The following is a 17,670-nucleotide window of genomic DNA, read 5'->3' on the forward strand; positions in this document are numbered from 1 at the left end:
TGGCTTCTGTAAATAAGCACATGGGCTCATGAGTCAGATCTTTCCCTTTCTAGAGAAGGAAAATGAATAGTTTTATATGGAATATACTCATTTTTATACTTTGTTTATTGGTTTGACTCTATTTCAGTGGTATCAACCACTGTACAATACAGAGATGTCATAAAACTTTGTGTTGCTCTTTTCCTAACAGTCTGCTATCTTTTCTGGAGCAGGAGGGACATCTGTCCTTGTGGACTTAAGCACCAGCACAATTATGATATCCACTCCTGCCACTGAAAGGCCCATAAAGGTCCCCACATCTAATTTCTTAATAAACATTATTTTTCCATGGCTAATCCAGATGTCCCTATGGTCTAGCACATTCACTTTCTTGCAGATTGATTCCTATTCTGTCTGTTAGCCCTAACTGGATTGCTTTCTCTCTCATGATCACACACTAGTAAAAGAACTCCATGCAAGACTCTTCATACCATTTTTGTCCTGATACAAATCTTTACATAAAGAAAAATAACAATAAATAAGCTTTGCATCTTAACTACGCATACAATGTGACCTCATATTCTTACTGCCACTTCCCTGCAAGGAGCCAAAGTAAATTCTCCTTTGTTGAAAACTAAATTTAAATAAATCAATAGTAATGACAGGCTAGTGTATATCACAGCCCCGACGATGCTCAACTCTTACTAAATGTGCTGCACAGTCAGAGTTTTAGGCTTGACCTTCTGCTGATTAGACTTGCGCTAGAAAAGGTTTAAATTGGAGAAATCCTTTGAAACACATCTTTGAAAATACTAACTCCTTTCAAGGAGGATATGGACAGTACATCAGTTAGTCATCAGCTACTCTCGTTCTTCCAAGTCTTTGAAAATCATTTATATAAGATTGCTCTCTCTTTATTAAACAATCAACGTAGTCCAAAAACATTGAAAACAGGGATGGACAGAGAAACCCCAGGGCAAGTAAATGTCTTAAAGCATAGATTTAAGTTTTAAAAAAAAATACCACCTATAACCACAATCATACTCTGTTGGAGAAGCAGGAACCTCAGTTTCCCAATCTGTAAAACAGAGCATTGCACTGCCTGTGGTACACAAGTACTGGGATAAAAAATACCAATGAAAGTGTCAATAGAAGCAACTAGCATACTGCCTACCACACAGTAAGCCCTCCAACAGCATTTCCTTTTCTCTCATTGGAAGACAGAGTAGACATGTTTCTGAAAAACACATTCCTATTTATATGAAACTAGAACTACATCAAGATGATGCTATACTTGAAGGTAACTCAACAGTAGTGTCATGACCCAACCGTTTGGAATAATGAGAGTTTAAACACCTATCTTGACGCTAAAAGCTCACAAAAACTGAAGGTACTTGGGTCTCAAATAGTTCAGGGCATAAAGAATGGTAATGAAAAACTGAACGGGACACCATGTGTGCTAGCATACGCCTTTAACTTCAGCTATCCAAAGGCAGAGGCAAGTGGATCTCAAGTTGGAGGCTGACCTGGTCCTCATAGGAAGTTTCAGGCCAGGCTACAAAGTGAGACTCTGCCTCAAAAAATTAATAGAATGTATATGCATATAGTATTTGTATAACATATATATGCATTTTCAAATGTATTTTAAATAGCATATAATTATGCCAATATAAAGGACATTAATTTTATTGGCGCTGTATCCCCAAAATTTTCTATTAAATTAATATTTTTCTTACTGCTGTTACTTCACTTATCTCCAACATTGTACTTTCATCTATAATTCAATTTATATGGATTAAAACATGAAGGCACATTATAGCCTTCTTCAATTTCTGGGCTATATCTGATAGTTTAAAGCATAGACTGTTTTTTGAATAACAAATCTGATCTTCATACATTTTATAGTAAATCCTCACATTAAAAAAAGTATGTTTTCTAGATCTTAAGCTGATGGCACATGGCTATAATTCTAGCATTCACAAGGCTGAGCCAGGATGGTTATATCAATTTCTTTCTTTTTTTTATTTGATATTTATTTATTTACATTTCAAATGTTATCCCCATTTCCTGGTTTCCCATCCATAAACCCCCTATCCATCCCACACCCCCTTCTTCTATGAGAGTATTCCCCCACCCAATTTCTATTCCAGCCTGGGCTATATAAATATACTTAAAGATAAACAGACAAACAAACAAACAAAAATCATATATACTTTCTTAGACAAAAATCCTTTTATTTAGCAACCTTTTCCAACTTTCTGAACCCGAGACTACACTCCAATCTTTATCCAGACAAATGTCACCAATGATGAGGAGCAAAATCCCAAATCAAGTAGAGAATACCTGAGGTAGAATTTTAAAGAGCTTGTGATTGTCTTAATATCCCAGTCACTGTTATAGAAGTCGACATCCCCTGGACATTTTGGATCTAAGAGAAAAACAAACAACAACAAGGACAGTTAAATTTCCAAAAAAAAAAATTGTACCTGTTACCTTCCTTTTACAATGAAATCTATTAATTAGAAGATTGTCACATTGAATCTAATACATTGAATATTTAAGAGTCTAACACTTTGCAAAAAGAAATCTATTGTGCTTTCAAAAATCTCTTGTGTTTTAGCCTAGTATGTAAGAAGTTTGCAAATCATCACTTCCAGATGCCCTATGAGAAAAAAAATGCCAAAGGAACTGAATGACTCTGCAGATTACCAAAATCCTGCAATGGCAAAGACAACTACCGTTGCCAAAATGTGAAGACAAACAGCCTGTTACAGAGTCAGCACGAGCTGGCAGAAGCTCAAGAGCAGAAACACCATGGAAACCAGTACCAACACAGGAAAAATAATCTGTAAATGGAATAAAAAATGCTAAGACCCAATATATTTGAGTTTCAGAGGCAAAACTGAGTGCACAAATCCCATTAAGGAACCCTGTGGGTCTGGTTGCTCCTTAATTTTCCATTAAGAATGCTATCTATCAGTTGTCCAGAGTTCAAATCTAAGAGGAAAAAGAAACGAACTAATTCATGATTCTAGTAAAGGTGGAAGAAAAGTGGCCATGGGCCTAGAGCTTTGAGGCCTTAACAGAAACTATTTTACCATACTCTACAGTTTTACCACAGTCTGAATGAACTGGGTAGTTGAAGAAAATATTCAATTCTACACCCAGTCTGTCTCTTCTAAAAAGGGACATCAAAAATAAACTGAGAAGCATTGGGAAAGGTCACAGTCCAGTGGGATAAGGGCACTAGAAGACAAAGAATGGCAAGGGTTGTGGAACACTTCCCCTTCCCTGACCACCACATCAATCAGCCTTCTGCATACTAACAGTACCCATTCTGACTAAAAACATGAGACAGTTTACTAAGCCTCTATGGGAAACCAAAGATAGAGAAAAGTCAAAACCACAAATTTAACCTGAGTCAAACATAAAGTTTCATATTGAAGGGACATGCACCTCCGTTATTTTTATCCATTACATCATGTCTAGCTTACAAAAAGTGAGAAAATAATGTTTAAGGATGAGGAAGAAATGTGAGAACCACACTTTCATATGGATACTTTGAAATATAACTTCGGAATTTGAAACAGCTGTGATTAATATTAAGGGCTATAATACCCAAAAATGGATAGCATAAAAGAAGAGATGGATGAAACAGAAGATAGATACAAAATCCAAGGATCATAAAAACAAGTGCTAAAGATCAAAGCATTGTAATGGGAAGGTAGGATGCCCGTAGGAACTGAACACAGCTGAGAGAAACATCAGTGAGTCTGAAGAAATGCCAATGTGCATTTCCAAAATGGAAAGACAAACAAAACCAGATGAAGAAGGGAAAACAGGATCTAAAGCTATGAAAGTGATCATGTACATGTGATGAGAAGCACCTTGACGAAATGAAAGATAAAAAGATTAAAAAGAGATTTCTGGATGGAGCCTCAGTAGCAGAGTGTTTTTATTGCACGAGTGAGGCCCTGAGTTCAGTTCCCAGGGCGGGGGCATGGGAGGGGGGGTGCGGGGTGAGAAATGGGAAAGAAAACAAGAGAATAAAGAGCAGAAAAAAAAAGAACTGAACAACTAAGAATTTCCAAAAACTAATGATAAATGGCAAACCACAAATGCAGAAAGGAATCATCAGATAAAACACACACAGAGAGGCGGAAGGGAGAGAGTGTGGAAAGAGAAACTGCTGAGAGGGAGTGAAATACCCAGCCCCAATTAGTCTAACTACGGTACAACCCTTACACAAGGTACCTATTGCTACATGCCAATGTTCAAGTAGTTAAGATTTAGATTTCTAGTATCCTCAACTAATATTGTAAAGCAAAGAACATCTATATCTGTATAATCTACAAAACTCAAATAATCAAATTTCTAACAAAACAAATCTCAGCACATCAAGGCCCTACAAAAGACTACAATTGGCTACTAGCTATCTCTATGACTTTGATTTATAGATTCAAGAAGAGATCGCCTAGAAAACAAATCTCTGCCCAGATGTCAATTTTATCTTACCTCAATCATAATGGAAAAGGTCACAACTGACAGCATAAAATGGAGAGGATGTCAGGGAAAGGGAACCCTCATTCAACGTGGAGGGATCTCAAACTGGTCCAGCCACTATGGAAATCAGTGTACAGAATCCTCCAAAAGCTAACCATATGCTCAGCATACGACTCAGTGGTAACCCGTCGGCCTAGAGCCAAAGGACCCAACACCCTACTCCACAGATACTTACTCAGCCATGCTTATTGCTGCTCTATTCACCACATCTAGGAAATGACAACAATCTAGATGTCCTTAAACTAACAAATGGGTGGTGAAAACATGGTACATATATACTATGGCTACTAGTCAACTATAAAGTAAAAGGAAATTTGCAGGTGAATAGATAGAACTAGAAAAGATAATATTGAGTGATATAATCCAAACCCAGAAAGACAACCATCTCATATTCTCTCTCATCTGAGGTTCCTAGCTCCAAATCTTCGAATGCGAGAGCATAATCTGGAGTAATTTTAAAAACAGGGTAAGTTAAAAAACAAAAATACTGTTACAGGTTTAGGAGCGCTAGGAAGGGGAATAACAAGTTACAAGTAAGTGATATGAAGACGAAGTAGGAGCTTTAATTAGGGAACAGGAAAGATATAAATACAGAAGGAGCGAGGAGGGTAACAAAATAGTAAGGGTATCAGTAATAAGGAATCATACTATTAACTATATACCCAATAATATCTATAACATATAACTCTGTGTACAAATACAAGAGCCATAGACCACTCAATAAAAGTCCTAACACTAGGCATAAGAAGCCCTCTTTTGAGTTGTCCATGAGATGTCTCAAACTATTTTGAGTTGTCCCAAATTACTGGAGGCTACTATTGCAGTACTTGGTTACTACGTACTTGGTTACTACTTGAGTGGGAGGTAAGACCCCAGAGATAAAGGCATCGTGTACATCATACATCAGAGGTCTTGAGCTGGATATGAGACCTGAAATCCTATCTCCCAAACAGGCTTTCATGGTACAAGAAGACAACATGTAAGCTTTCAAAGGAAGGAAGCAACCAATAATACTACCTATGAACCTATGAACCAATGATACTGTCTATGAACTACAACAATGACCAGCATGTCAACATACCTGTAAGGATGCACTAGAAACAAGCAAACCTTAGCAGTAACCAACAGCTCTCTAAAATTTAACACCTGTTCAACAAGATGGAAATCACACCTAATACCAGAAACCTGGTCAGCTGCCCAAGGCTAATAGTCATGAATCTTTTTTTATTGGATTTTTTATTTACATTTCAAATGTTATCCCCTTTCCTAGTTTCCTGTCCATAAACCCCCTATCCCCTCCCTGTCCCCCATCTTCTATGAGGGTGTTCCCCCACCCAACCACCCACCCATTCCCACCTCCCCACCCTGACATTCCCCTACATTGGGGGATCCAGCCTCGGCAGGAACAAGGGCTTTTCCTCCCATTGGTTCCCAACAAGGCCATCCTCTGCTACATATGTAGCTAGAACCATGGGTCTGTCCATGTGTGCTCTCTGCATAGTGGTTTAGTCCCTGGGAGCTCTGGTTGGCTGGCATTGTTGTTCTTATGGGGTTGCAAACCCCCTCAGCTCCTTTAAACCTTTCTCTAACTTTTCCAATGGTGACTCCATTCTGGGTTCAATGGTTCACTGCGAGCATTCACCTCTGTATTTGTCATGCTCTGGCAGAGCCTCTCAGGAGACAGCTATATCAGACTCCTGTCAGCATGCACTCCTTGGTATCAGCAATACTGTCTGAGTTTGGTGGCTATATGTATATGGGCTGAATCCCCAGGTGGGGCAGGCTCTAAATGGCCTTTCTTTCAGTCTCTGCTCCATACTTTGTCTCCATATCTCATCCTATGAATATTCTTGTTCCCCCCTTCTAAAAAGGAGTGAAGCATCTGCACATTAGTCATCCTTTGTCTTGAGCTTCATATGGTCTGTAGATTGTATCTTGGGTAATCCAAGTTTAGGGATAATATCCACTTATCAGTAAGTGCATACCATGTGTGTTTTTCTGTGATTGAGTTACCTCACTCAGGATGATATTTTCCAGTTCCATCCATTTGCCTATGAATTTCATGTAGTCATTGTTTTTGATAGCTTAGTAGTACTCCATTATGTAGATGTACCACATTTCCTGTATCCATTCTTCTGTTGAAGGGCATCTGGGTTCTTTCCAGCCTCTGGCTATTATCAATAAAGCTGCTATGAACATAGTGGAGCATGTGTCCTTGTTATATGTTGGAGCACCATTTGGGTATATGCCCAGGAGTGGTATAGCTAGGCCCTCAGGTAGTACTAGATCTTGAAGGAGAACCTACAACCACCATTTTACTAGATCAGCATAATCCCTACCTACAGTCAAAATGTTTGGCCTCATGCCCACAGATAACTATGTTCGTACCCCTCCCCTCATCAAGGAAATTTGTCTGTGCAACAGATGGAGAAAAACACAACCAATCAAAATTCAGAGCTGTGGAACCTACTCCCAACTGACATAACACATCTACAATATAACTCCTGCATCTAAGGCTCAGCCAGAGATCAGTTTTGGAGAAGGAGTGAAACAATTGTAAGAGCTAGGAAGTCTGCTGTGAGATTTCATCTCCTTGAAATGTCAAGGCAGTCTTAACAAGGGTATCTAAATAACACTTTAACAAAGAGACACAATAAATGAGCTAATGGCTGAGGGAAAGCTCATAAGGCCTTGACTCCTAGACAAAGAACTACTAATGCTCAAAGTGAGAAGAGAACAACAATTGCTTTCCAATATCCAATGATCAGCTCTGAACACATACATACATGTGGCATTATATGGACTGAGAAAGTTAGATTTACATCGTTTGGTTGTGTGTGTGTGTGTGTGTGTGTGTGTGTGTGTGTGTGTGTGTGTAAATATGAACATATGCATGTGATAATAATTTAAGTAAGAGACCATTAATTAGAAAGAGAGCACGGGGGTAAATGAAAGGGATTGTGGTAGGAAAGAACAGCAGGGAATGGTATAATTATAATCTCCATACATTTATATTTGGTTCTACCCTAAGTCTCTTAGTCATCTGGACCTGGGCCATCCAGGCAGTGTTGGGCATAGGCCTCTATCTCATGGCTTCAGCCTCAAGTTACATCTGTCATTGGTTAGCCACTCCTACAAACTCTGAGCTACCATTGCCCCAACACATGCAGGCAGGACAGGTTGTGGGTTGTAGGTTGTGTCTGAGTTGGTGTCCCAATCCCACCTCTGATAGATAGCCTAGCCTGATTACAGAAGTTCACTGGTCCAGGCTCCATATAGTCCATTACTATGAGTACCGGTTAGTTTACATTGTCAACCTGATATATATGAGTATATATGTAAAACAAATAATAAGTGCTCAATTAGAAATGGCACAATTTCCAAAACGCTAGATAAGTTTGTCACTGTTCTTAATACATTCTGCACTCTTGCAGTGATCTTTTTGTTATATCAAAGTTAAATGGTTTTGTTTTCCCAAATTTGTGCATGGGTATGCTGTGTTCTCTTATCTTTTAAAGAGTCACAAACTTTCTGGATAATTTACAGACTTCACTTACAGGTAAATTCCTTTACCCTAGATTAAAACTGGAAAGTCCTCTTTTACTGGGGAGATCTGTGGTCATCACAACAATTCTGGAACTATCAAGTCCACTTCAGTGAACAAGAAGATTTTTTTTATTTTGTCTTTATTTTTTTTCTAGCCAGTGTTGCATTACATCACCCTGGCTGCCCTGGAACTCTCTATGCAGACCAAGCTGACCTCAGACTCAGAGATATGCCTGTATCTGACCCCCAGGTGCTGAGATTAAAGGTGTGCACCACTATCCAACTAACAACAAGAGATTCCAATATCCTTTGAGGTCATACCTTATCTCTCACATATAACCTAACTCTAAGGAGAGCAAATGAACCACCTTTGGCCATCAACCGAAACCTTATAAGCTTATGTGGTAAGTATGTACGGTACTGTCTATGTAGAATAGGAAGCATCTCAGGAAGATGCTCTAGAGCAAGGACTTCAACAATGGTCGGTGATAAAGGAAGATAACTGAATGTGCTTAGGGTGTGGGGGATCAAGACATAGCTAGCAACAACAAAGTAAATCTCTTCAACTAAGGAAAGTATCAGCAAACTCCTATCCAGAGATGACATGACATGGCTCAGGGAGGATATAGTCACTGGCAGAAAGAGTAAACAATGAGCCATGGCCAGGGTCAACTGAGAGTATTTGAAAAGAAAATGCTGGCAAGAGAATTACCATTTATCTTTACACATTGGAAAGCAATCAATAGTTTCTAGGTATAAAATTGGACAGTATGAGAACATGGCCCTGGACAAAGTTACAACATGACACAATTGCTCAGTATTAATTCATTTCATGAACATTTCGGTGTATTCCAAGGTGTTGTCTTGGAGACAAGCTACATGCTAATATAACTTCATGACCAGCCTTGATAAAAGTCTTAGCAAATCAGAATCTGATTGTCTCCCCGTGCAACATATTACATGTTCTATCACAACCAAGACTAGAGGAGGTAGGTGTATCTCAGGTAACTGCCAGGAGATTTATGGAAGCTTGTACCCTCTTTCTTCTGCATTCTACTGCATACACATTTCCTCTTTGCTAATTTTGGTTTGTCTGTTGATCACAGTAAATCATAGCCATGAGCATGACTGTATGCTAAGTCTTGCAATTGTCTCTATTTACTAAACCTGGAGGTAGTTTTGCTGACCTTCAAAGCATATGGGAGACATATTTTTGGGACTTGGTGAGAAAGACATATGACTTCCTTTTTAAACTTTGAGAAACGCAACTAACTAGGCATGTTATAGCATAGACAATGATAACTCAGTGTAATGTACTAAATTCAATACTGAAAGGACAAAGGTATAGGAATCAAATATGAAGAAAGTTTGCACAGACATATAGAGACATTTCAGTTATTAAAAGTAACTACAACTTAGCATTAAGTGTTTGGATTTATGAAAATATAACATGAAATCATTGAAAAATCAAATTATAATTAAAGGAAGAAGGAAAATGGTAGAACCCCAAGTTAATTAAGCACAAACTTAGAATTCTGAAGGTTTCATCCTCTCACTGTTGTATCTAAACTGCATTAAGACTAGTCTAACGTCTAGAAATCACAATAAAATTGTGTCCACTGAAAAGAATAACGTCATTATTGACATATTTATTCAGCACATATTAGGTAGTTATTCTTTTCCAAGGACTGTTTCAAGGAGCTAAGAATATACAGTAAATAAAGTAAAATCTTTACCCTCTGGAGGTTCAATACATGAATCATTCCATAACTCAAAACTAAGTGGGCTCAAGGTCAACAGAAAAGCATGAAAGCCTTCATCTTGGCACAAGACATACAATGAATGTGGAACATCATATTTATTAGAAAGGCACAATGCTTTCCAGGGTTTCTAACATAGTGCTGAGATAGCCAGCGGCAAATCTGAGAACAGCCTTCCATGATGAATAGAAGCGGTCAATTGGATTATGAAATAATTAGACCTAATCAGAACAAGATGGAGTCTGTATATGAGTCTATGAATCCACAAGAGGAATAAAAATCTTAATATAAGTATGATAGAAAACAAGGTCGTAAAGAAGTAACTGTAATGTGTATATATTGTCAAGAAGTTATGCAATGATTTTACAAAGGGAAGTAAGTACATAAAGGTTGATGAAAACCAGCTTACATCTTGGTTAGAATCCAGATCACTCATCCTGAACTGCTATTGTATTAATAGCCTCCAGATACATGTGGAATAGATTCCAACCTGTTGACATAAAGACACTTCATTTTCTACCACAGAGAATACTTGCTTCCATAAATAGCAAGGTGGTAAAGATGGCATCTGGGTCAGATTCAATCTATAGACACATCTTGTTTGACTTATGATGGGTGTCTTATCAACCGGTAAAACATTTTCAAACATGAGAAGGAAAACTTAAAGAAAAAACCCATGTGCTAATCATATCTTCATAACCGATTCCTCTCAGACAGTTGTATAAAAAAGTAAAATACTACAATTAAATTGATGCAGTCTAGGCACCAATTCCTTTCTACTCAGAGACAATCAATATCAATAGTTAATAGAAATTTGGTATTTATCATTCCTGTGATGCACTACACATAAACATACACACAAACACACACACACACACACACACAAAATTTTGTTTCAATTCTTTTAACACTACTCAAATGATAATATATGAATCTTTCTGAAACTTGCTTTCACTAGTCAAATTATGTTTCTGAGATTTATACATGTTTTGATATTTCCTACTTAAGTCCTGGGTTGGCAAATTACCACCCTTGAGCTAAGAATCAATTTGATTAAGTTTTATGGCTATCTAAAAAATTAATGTCTTCTATAAATACAATTTCTGTTGCACTTTCCTGGAACCAGAGATCTCTAGGCAACTTGTTGTCTAAATTAGCTCCTATGCTGCTAACTTGAGCAACACCCCTCAGAGTAAGGCAACCCAAAGACCTATTCTCTTTCCTCTGGCTAAAAAAGAAGGGAGGATTGGGGCTATAACTGTAGCTTTAATATAGAGGAAGATTTTAAAGAAGAGTGCCAGAAGATATCCTATGGAAAGGAGAATAGGGAAGTCATTGACTCAAAATGCCAGTGATGGAAGATAAGAACTGGCAATGAGATTTAGGATGTTAATATAGAACAAGGAGATTGGAATTCAGTCATTTGCAGGGAAAAGGGTGGAACTTTTACATCCTCTTAAATGGAATTAAATAACAGTTAAATATGCTTCCTCTTATTTGTGTGGAGAGAGGGGAAACGAGAAGGCAATGGGGGAAAACAAATAATATATGTTTCCTCTCATATTCAGAAAAAATAAATATGCAAAAAATCTATTTGACAGGAAGAACAAGTAACAGTGGGAGGGACAAAGAGAAAAAAAAAGCAATAAGGGGTAATGAAATGATATGCATGCATGAAAACATCCTAATGAAACTCATTATCTGGTATGCCAACTGTTCTCGTGTGCTTTTTATTTGTGTGATAAAGCACCCTGACCAAAAGAAACTTAAGGGGGAAGGGCTTTATGTGACTTGCATTTTCAAGTGACAGTTCATCACTGAGGACATGAACTGAATGAAGCAAGTGTGGAAGCAGAAACCATAGAGGAATGCTGCTTACTAACTTGCTCACTCTACCTTATACTTAGGTACCTTTCTTATACAGCGTAGTCCCACCTGCCTAGAAGTAGTGCCCACCACAGTGGGCTGGGCCCTACAAAGAGAGTAGCAATCAAGAAAATGCCCCCACAGACATGGCTCCTGATCAGTATTACCTAGGCTCTGTCTCAGTTGAGTTTCTCCAGTTTATGTCAAGATGACAATAAAAACTAACCAGTACACTAACTAAAACTACGTAATTGAATATCCAATACAGATGAGAAAGGAAGAATTAGCCACTGACTTGCATACCATCCCACATCTGGTCTCTTTGTCCATACTATCTATAACCGTGTTTTGGGTGCTGGTTATTGTGCCCCATTTGATTTGAGCAGAAAGGATACTGAATGTTACTTTAATTTTTAGCTTATCAGGTTGTTATGTTTCCCAGTGCTGCCAACAGAAATCAAATGATTACAAAACTTAAACATTTAGGTCCCATTTGCCCATGCTTAGCCTAGTTAAAGACCTAGTCCAAGGTTTTTCTTCAGCAAGGAAGAGATCATCAGTAATAATCAACATGTAAGAAGGAAAATGAAAATTAAATCTTGGGCTTCCTGATAAAATGAATGAAAAGAGGTAAATTCATTTAGATCTGCATTATATAAAATAGATATTACAAAACCATTCATTATAAGAGACATCTTATTTTTTTATTTATTTGCTTGTTTGTTTTCTGAGACAGGGTTCCTCTGTGTAACAGTCCTTGCTGTCCTGGAACTCTCATTGTTGACCAGGCTAGCTTTGAACTCACACAGATCTATCTGCCTGCCTTTGCCTCGTGAGTGCTGGGATTAAAGGTGTGTGCTACCATCGCCCAGGTCAGGAGCACCTCATTCTTAAGAATTGACTTAGCTGACCTAAAACTCTTAAAGGAATACACAGTGTGAAATAATATACAGAAATATAAAGCTAATATCCACTGTACACAGTAGAAATAATGTTTAGGTCACCTGATACTTTGTATAGGCTTCCTGTATTTATTTTAAAATTCAAATAAAATAGGAATACACTACAACTTATACAATGATCATATCTAACTGAATGCAAACATAAATTCAAATTTTTAATATTTCTAGAAGTGATTGGAATATTTTTATAGAAGAAATTTTGTAATGAAACAATGAAATGTCTCAAACATTAAGCACAATGAGGCCCTGCGGCTACTTGGCACATTTCTCAAATTCAGGAATACTATTGTGAAGAATAACAAAGCCATAGTTGAGAATTGTAATCTAAAGGCTCTGCCAAAATCACTCCAGTAAATCACTCCTCACACCTGCAGCTTCAGACTTAAAATTCATACAATTTAAATAATTGATTCAGGAAAAAAATAACATACATACATTAACCTTTCCAAATCCCTTGTAAATAGTCAAAATAACTATCATTATATTTTGAGTGGCAGGCTTTAATGAGCATGGTTAAATCCAATTTATGAGATGTTTGCCAAAGTTTTAAGCAGTGTGCATTAAATTAACAATCAGGTACACTGTTCACAGTAGTATGAAGCCATTAACCTTAGGGTTCAGATTTTTCTAGCGATATGATTTTTCTGACGATAATAGTCTTTCATTTATATCCTACCTCTTAACTTTATCATGGAAAAATGTAAACTTGGAGAATAATGGAGAGAAAATATACAAATGGCTAATAAGCAAATCACAAGATGATCAAAATCATGGACACACTCCCACAACAGCTTCAAGCAAAATAAAATATCGAGGAATAAACTCCACTAAGAAAGTAAAAGTCTTCTATAATGAAAACTTTAAATCTCTAAAGCAAGAGATTGAGAAAGGCATGAAAATATGGATATCCATGCCCATTACTGAAATTGATATTATGAAAATGACCATTGTACCAAAAGCAATTTTTAGATTTAATGACATCCTAACCACAATATCAACAACATTCTTTAAAGAAATAGAAAAAAAAGTCTCCTAAAATAACAAAGGGCTTCAGATAGCCAGCTCAATCTTGAGTAACAAAGACAGTAATCCTAGAGGATTACTGTCATTACAGATTTCCAAAAACATGATAAAGCTATAGTAATAAAATAGTGTGAGACTGGCATAAAATCAGACATGTAGACCAAAGGAAGAAAGGCAGAAGACCCAAACATGAGTAGCCATGACTATAGACATCTGGTATTTAGCAAAGATACCAAAAACAAACACAGGCAAAAAGATGTCATCTTCAACAAATGGTGCTGGGGAAAATTAATGTCTATACAGAAAAGAATAAAATTAGTTCTATGTCTAACACACACACACACACACACACACACATACATACATACATGCATGCACACACATACACATACACACACACACACACACACACACACACAAACACACACACACACCTCCAAGTGGATCAAACACCTCAATATGAAACCTGAAACACTGAAACTGTTAAGGAAAAAATAGATTGAATGCTACAAGATACAGGTTTAGGAAAGACTTCCTGAATAGGATCTATTTGCTCAGGAATGAAGGCCAAGGACTGACAGTTGGGGCCTTATAAAACTAAATGATTCTGCACAGCTAAGGAAACAATCATTAAAGCAAAAGGAAGCCAGGGGAATGGGAGAGAATCTTTGACAGCTATATATCTGACTGAAGAGTAACATACAGACTCTATGAAGAACTCAACAAATGAAGAGTCACGAAAACAAATAACCCAATTAAGAGTAGGCTATGAATCTTAGAGAAACTCAAATGAAAACATTTCTCACACATGAGGATAGAATCCAGAAAATTAGTTAACACATAAAATTCTTCAGCTACTATACAAAAACACTAGCAAGTCATTTAAAAAGCAAAATACAGAGGTAACGCGATCCTGCAATTCAGTTCCTAGACACATGATGGAAGGGGGAAGGATAGCTAAATAGTAATAATGCTTGCTGCAAAAGCATGAAAATCTAAGTTCAACCCCCAAGAACCCACATAAAATACCAGGTTTAAACATGTGTGCCTGTAACCCCAGAACCATGGGCAGTGAACAGACACAGGTAGATTTCTGGGCCATGTGTTCACACACTCACACAAATGTAAACATTTATCTCACACATATACCACCTACATACAATAATGGAATTTTATACGAAGTGCAAACTAGGATTCAAGTGAGTGCACGCATTCACGTTTACAGTAGCACTAGTCACAAGCATGGAAAGGAATAAATTAGCTTGCGTTCATCATGGATATATGTGTAAAGATAAAACTACAACCTTCACCTCAAAAGAAAGAATAGTTTTTTCCTTCTGGGGTCAAATACAAGTGACTATGGACCAAGAATATAAGCTATTGGTTACCTTAAACACCATGGTAACAGTTTTATAAGGTTATGGTTAATACAACAGAGAAAGACACAAATCTTCACAGTTTCAAATACACTGGAGAAAGCATCAGGTGGGTGCATTGTACCAAAGTAGGGAAATCTTGTACAGGCTTCACATGCTATCTGGTCGCATTCTCAGCTTTTGAATTGGTGGAAGTTAACAGTCTACTATGAGTACAGTTTAAAGGTTTTGGTAGTCGCAAAGAAAATAGGTTAAATATAGGGGTGCACAATGACTTTCAAAGAAACTAAAAATAGCCTAACGTAATCTGGCTTTGGTCTGCAACACTTTTAATTTTCCATGATCATGAAGTTCAATCATTTGGCCGTGTAGAATTTTCATAGTATACCCAGACATCATTAGATCAGTCATAAAACATAACATGAAATGCTGAGAATGGTTATAAGTACATGAAAGTCATAAGTTATATTCAAAGTGAAAGAAAATTCTTATATATAAAGTACCCACTATTGTATAATTATGTCTACATAAATCATCAAGATCTAGAATATTGAGTAAAGAGAAACCCACAAAGGCAGAAACAGGGCAAGCTTTATAACTTATATCCACATTTCTAGCACTTGGTTGGCTGAGGCAGAAGAACTGCCATGAATTCAAGGCAAGCCTGGGCTACATAGTGAAACCCTACCTAAAAACAATAAAAAAAAAAGATACTGAAAAATAAAGGTTCTCAGGGAAAGGGAATGAGTGTACTGCTCAACTGGTATGGCACTCACTTTCAAGAGCAATGACAAGGTTGTGAAAAAGATAGAAGTGGTGGTTGTATAACATTGAAGTTATACTAAACACTAAACTGCTTATTTAAAAAATGATGTTATACTAAGTGCTACTCAACTACCTATTAAAACATGGGAATTCTCTTTCAATAAGAAAGAATTCAATATTAAAACATGGTAGTCATTTTATACTTATTTTAAAGAGGTTAAGTCTAGACATAATGGTATCACAAGTATAACTTAACATTTCATTTAGAGTTTACTAATGAAAGTAAATTGGGGCCTAGAGGGACCTGAGCTAGAACTGAACTGAAATCCTCTCCTCCGAGGACTAGTTTTCATGGTACCATAAGGTACTCCCACAAGCTTCCAAAGAAGGGAACCAACTAAATAGTCCTAGCGTGATATGACTCACATAAACCACAGAAATGACCGGCATAGCACAATAACCCTCAGGGTGCAACAGCGGCACACATGCCTTGGCGGTAACCAACAGTTCTCTAATGGACTTAAGCCCCACTTAATAAGGAAACCATGCCCAGTACTGGAAACTCAGAGCCAGTGAAGTCATGAATGTTGGAGGAGACTCTAAAACCACCACTTTACTAAACCAATAATCCCTAACTACATTTTAGATATTGGTCATTATACCCATGAATACATGTAGGTCTCATCCATGAGCAAAGAAATTTCTATTTGCAACAAATGAAGACTATTACAGAAAACCAGAGCCAATTGAAATGCAGAGTTTGGGACTCCAGTCTCAATGGATTCATCTACAACTACAACTCCTGCTGCTAGGACTCAAGGATTATTGTGGAAAAGAGGACAAAAACATTTTTAAGAACCTGATAACCAGAGCGTTTGTTGTGAGACATCACCTAGTAATGTCAGAAGCTACACCCGAAAAGTTTTACCAACATGACTACTAAACATGAACTGAACAAGGACAACATAGGCATGTTAAAGTACACAGGGGAAAAATGATAAGGTCTCAAACCTAGACAAAAATATATAGGTAAATAAGGAATGTTGAGAGCAGAAAAAAAATACTCTTCCACAAAAAGCATACAAACTGGTTATTCAATACCAGTCAGCTCTGGAAACACACACACACACACACACACACACACACACACACACACACACACACACACACACCACGCATGCATATAACAATTGCTAAAACAAAAGTAATAAATTTGAAAGCGAGTAAAGGGAATCACATGAAAGGGATTGGAGAGAAGAAAGGGAAGGTAGAAATGTTAGAATTGTATTACAATCTCAACAATAAAAGAAATATTAATTCAAAAGTAAATTGTTTGGCAGCAAAAGTTTGCTCATTTGTTAATTTTGAGGACAACAGTAACAAGTGAGCCTTTACCAAGGAGTTCCAAAGAAGAAACAAAGAGAGTCTAGGGGAACTTGAACTAGAATTTGTTTCCTTCCAACCAAAGTGGATGCAAAGCATAAATAGTCTGATGTGTGTATTTTAACTAGTCAGGTATTGATTAATGAAATGGATTCATAAATGTAGTTAAGCTTGGGACATCAGCTAAGTTAAAAAATCTACAATTTTAAAGAATGGCTATGATAAAGCATTTTTAAAGTAATTTTTTCCTAAGCATTTCTTCAAGGTGACCCCAAAAATTGACAATATAAAGAATTTGAAGTTAAAATTTTTGATCTTAGTCCTATGATTTCAAAGACCCGTTAAAGTTAAGAAAAATCCAAAGAATTCCTACTGTGATGTTTAGCATGATATAGAAATCATATAAAATTGAATATACACAATTACTTTTATTACTTTAGATTTTCT

General features: G+C 37.0%; 1 protein-coding gene across 3 annotated transcripts in view; it reads right to left on the minus strand.

Annotated features, from left to right (window-relative positions):
- The window catches only part of Ophn1 (oligophrenin 1), a 378,262-nt gene that overhangs the window by 105,595 nt on the left and 254,997 nt on the right, over positions 1 to 17,670 (minus strand). For all 3 annotated transcript variants that reach the window (XM_006257072.5, XM_039099689.2, NM_001107848.1), the window contains one exon: positions 2,323 to 2,407. In XM_006257072.5, the coding sequence (XP_006257134.1) occupies positions 2,323 to 2,407 (85 nt within the window). The remainder of the gene's footprint in view (positions 1 to 2,322; positions 2,408 to 17,670) is intronic.

Source organism: Rattus norvegicus, chromosome X, assembly GCF_036323735.1.
Source record: "Rattus norvegicus strain BN/NHsdMcwi chromosome X, GRCr8, whole genome shotgun sequence".
NCBI classification, from domain to species: Eukaryota; Metazoa; Chordata; class Mammalia; order Rodentia; family Muridae; genus Rattus; species Rattus norvegicus.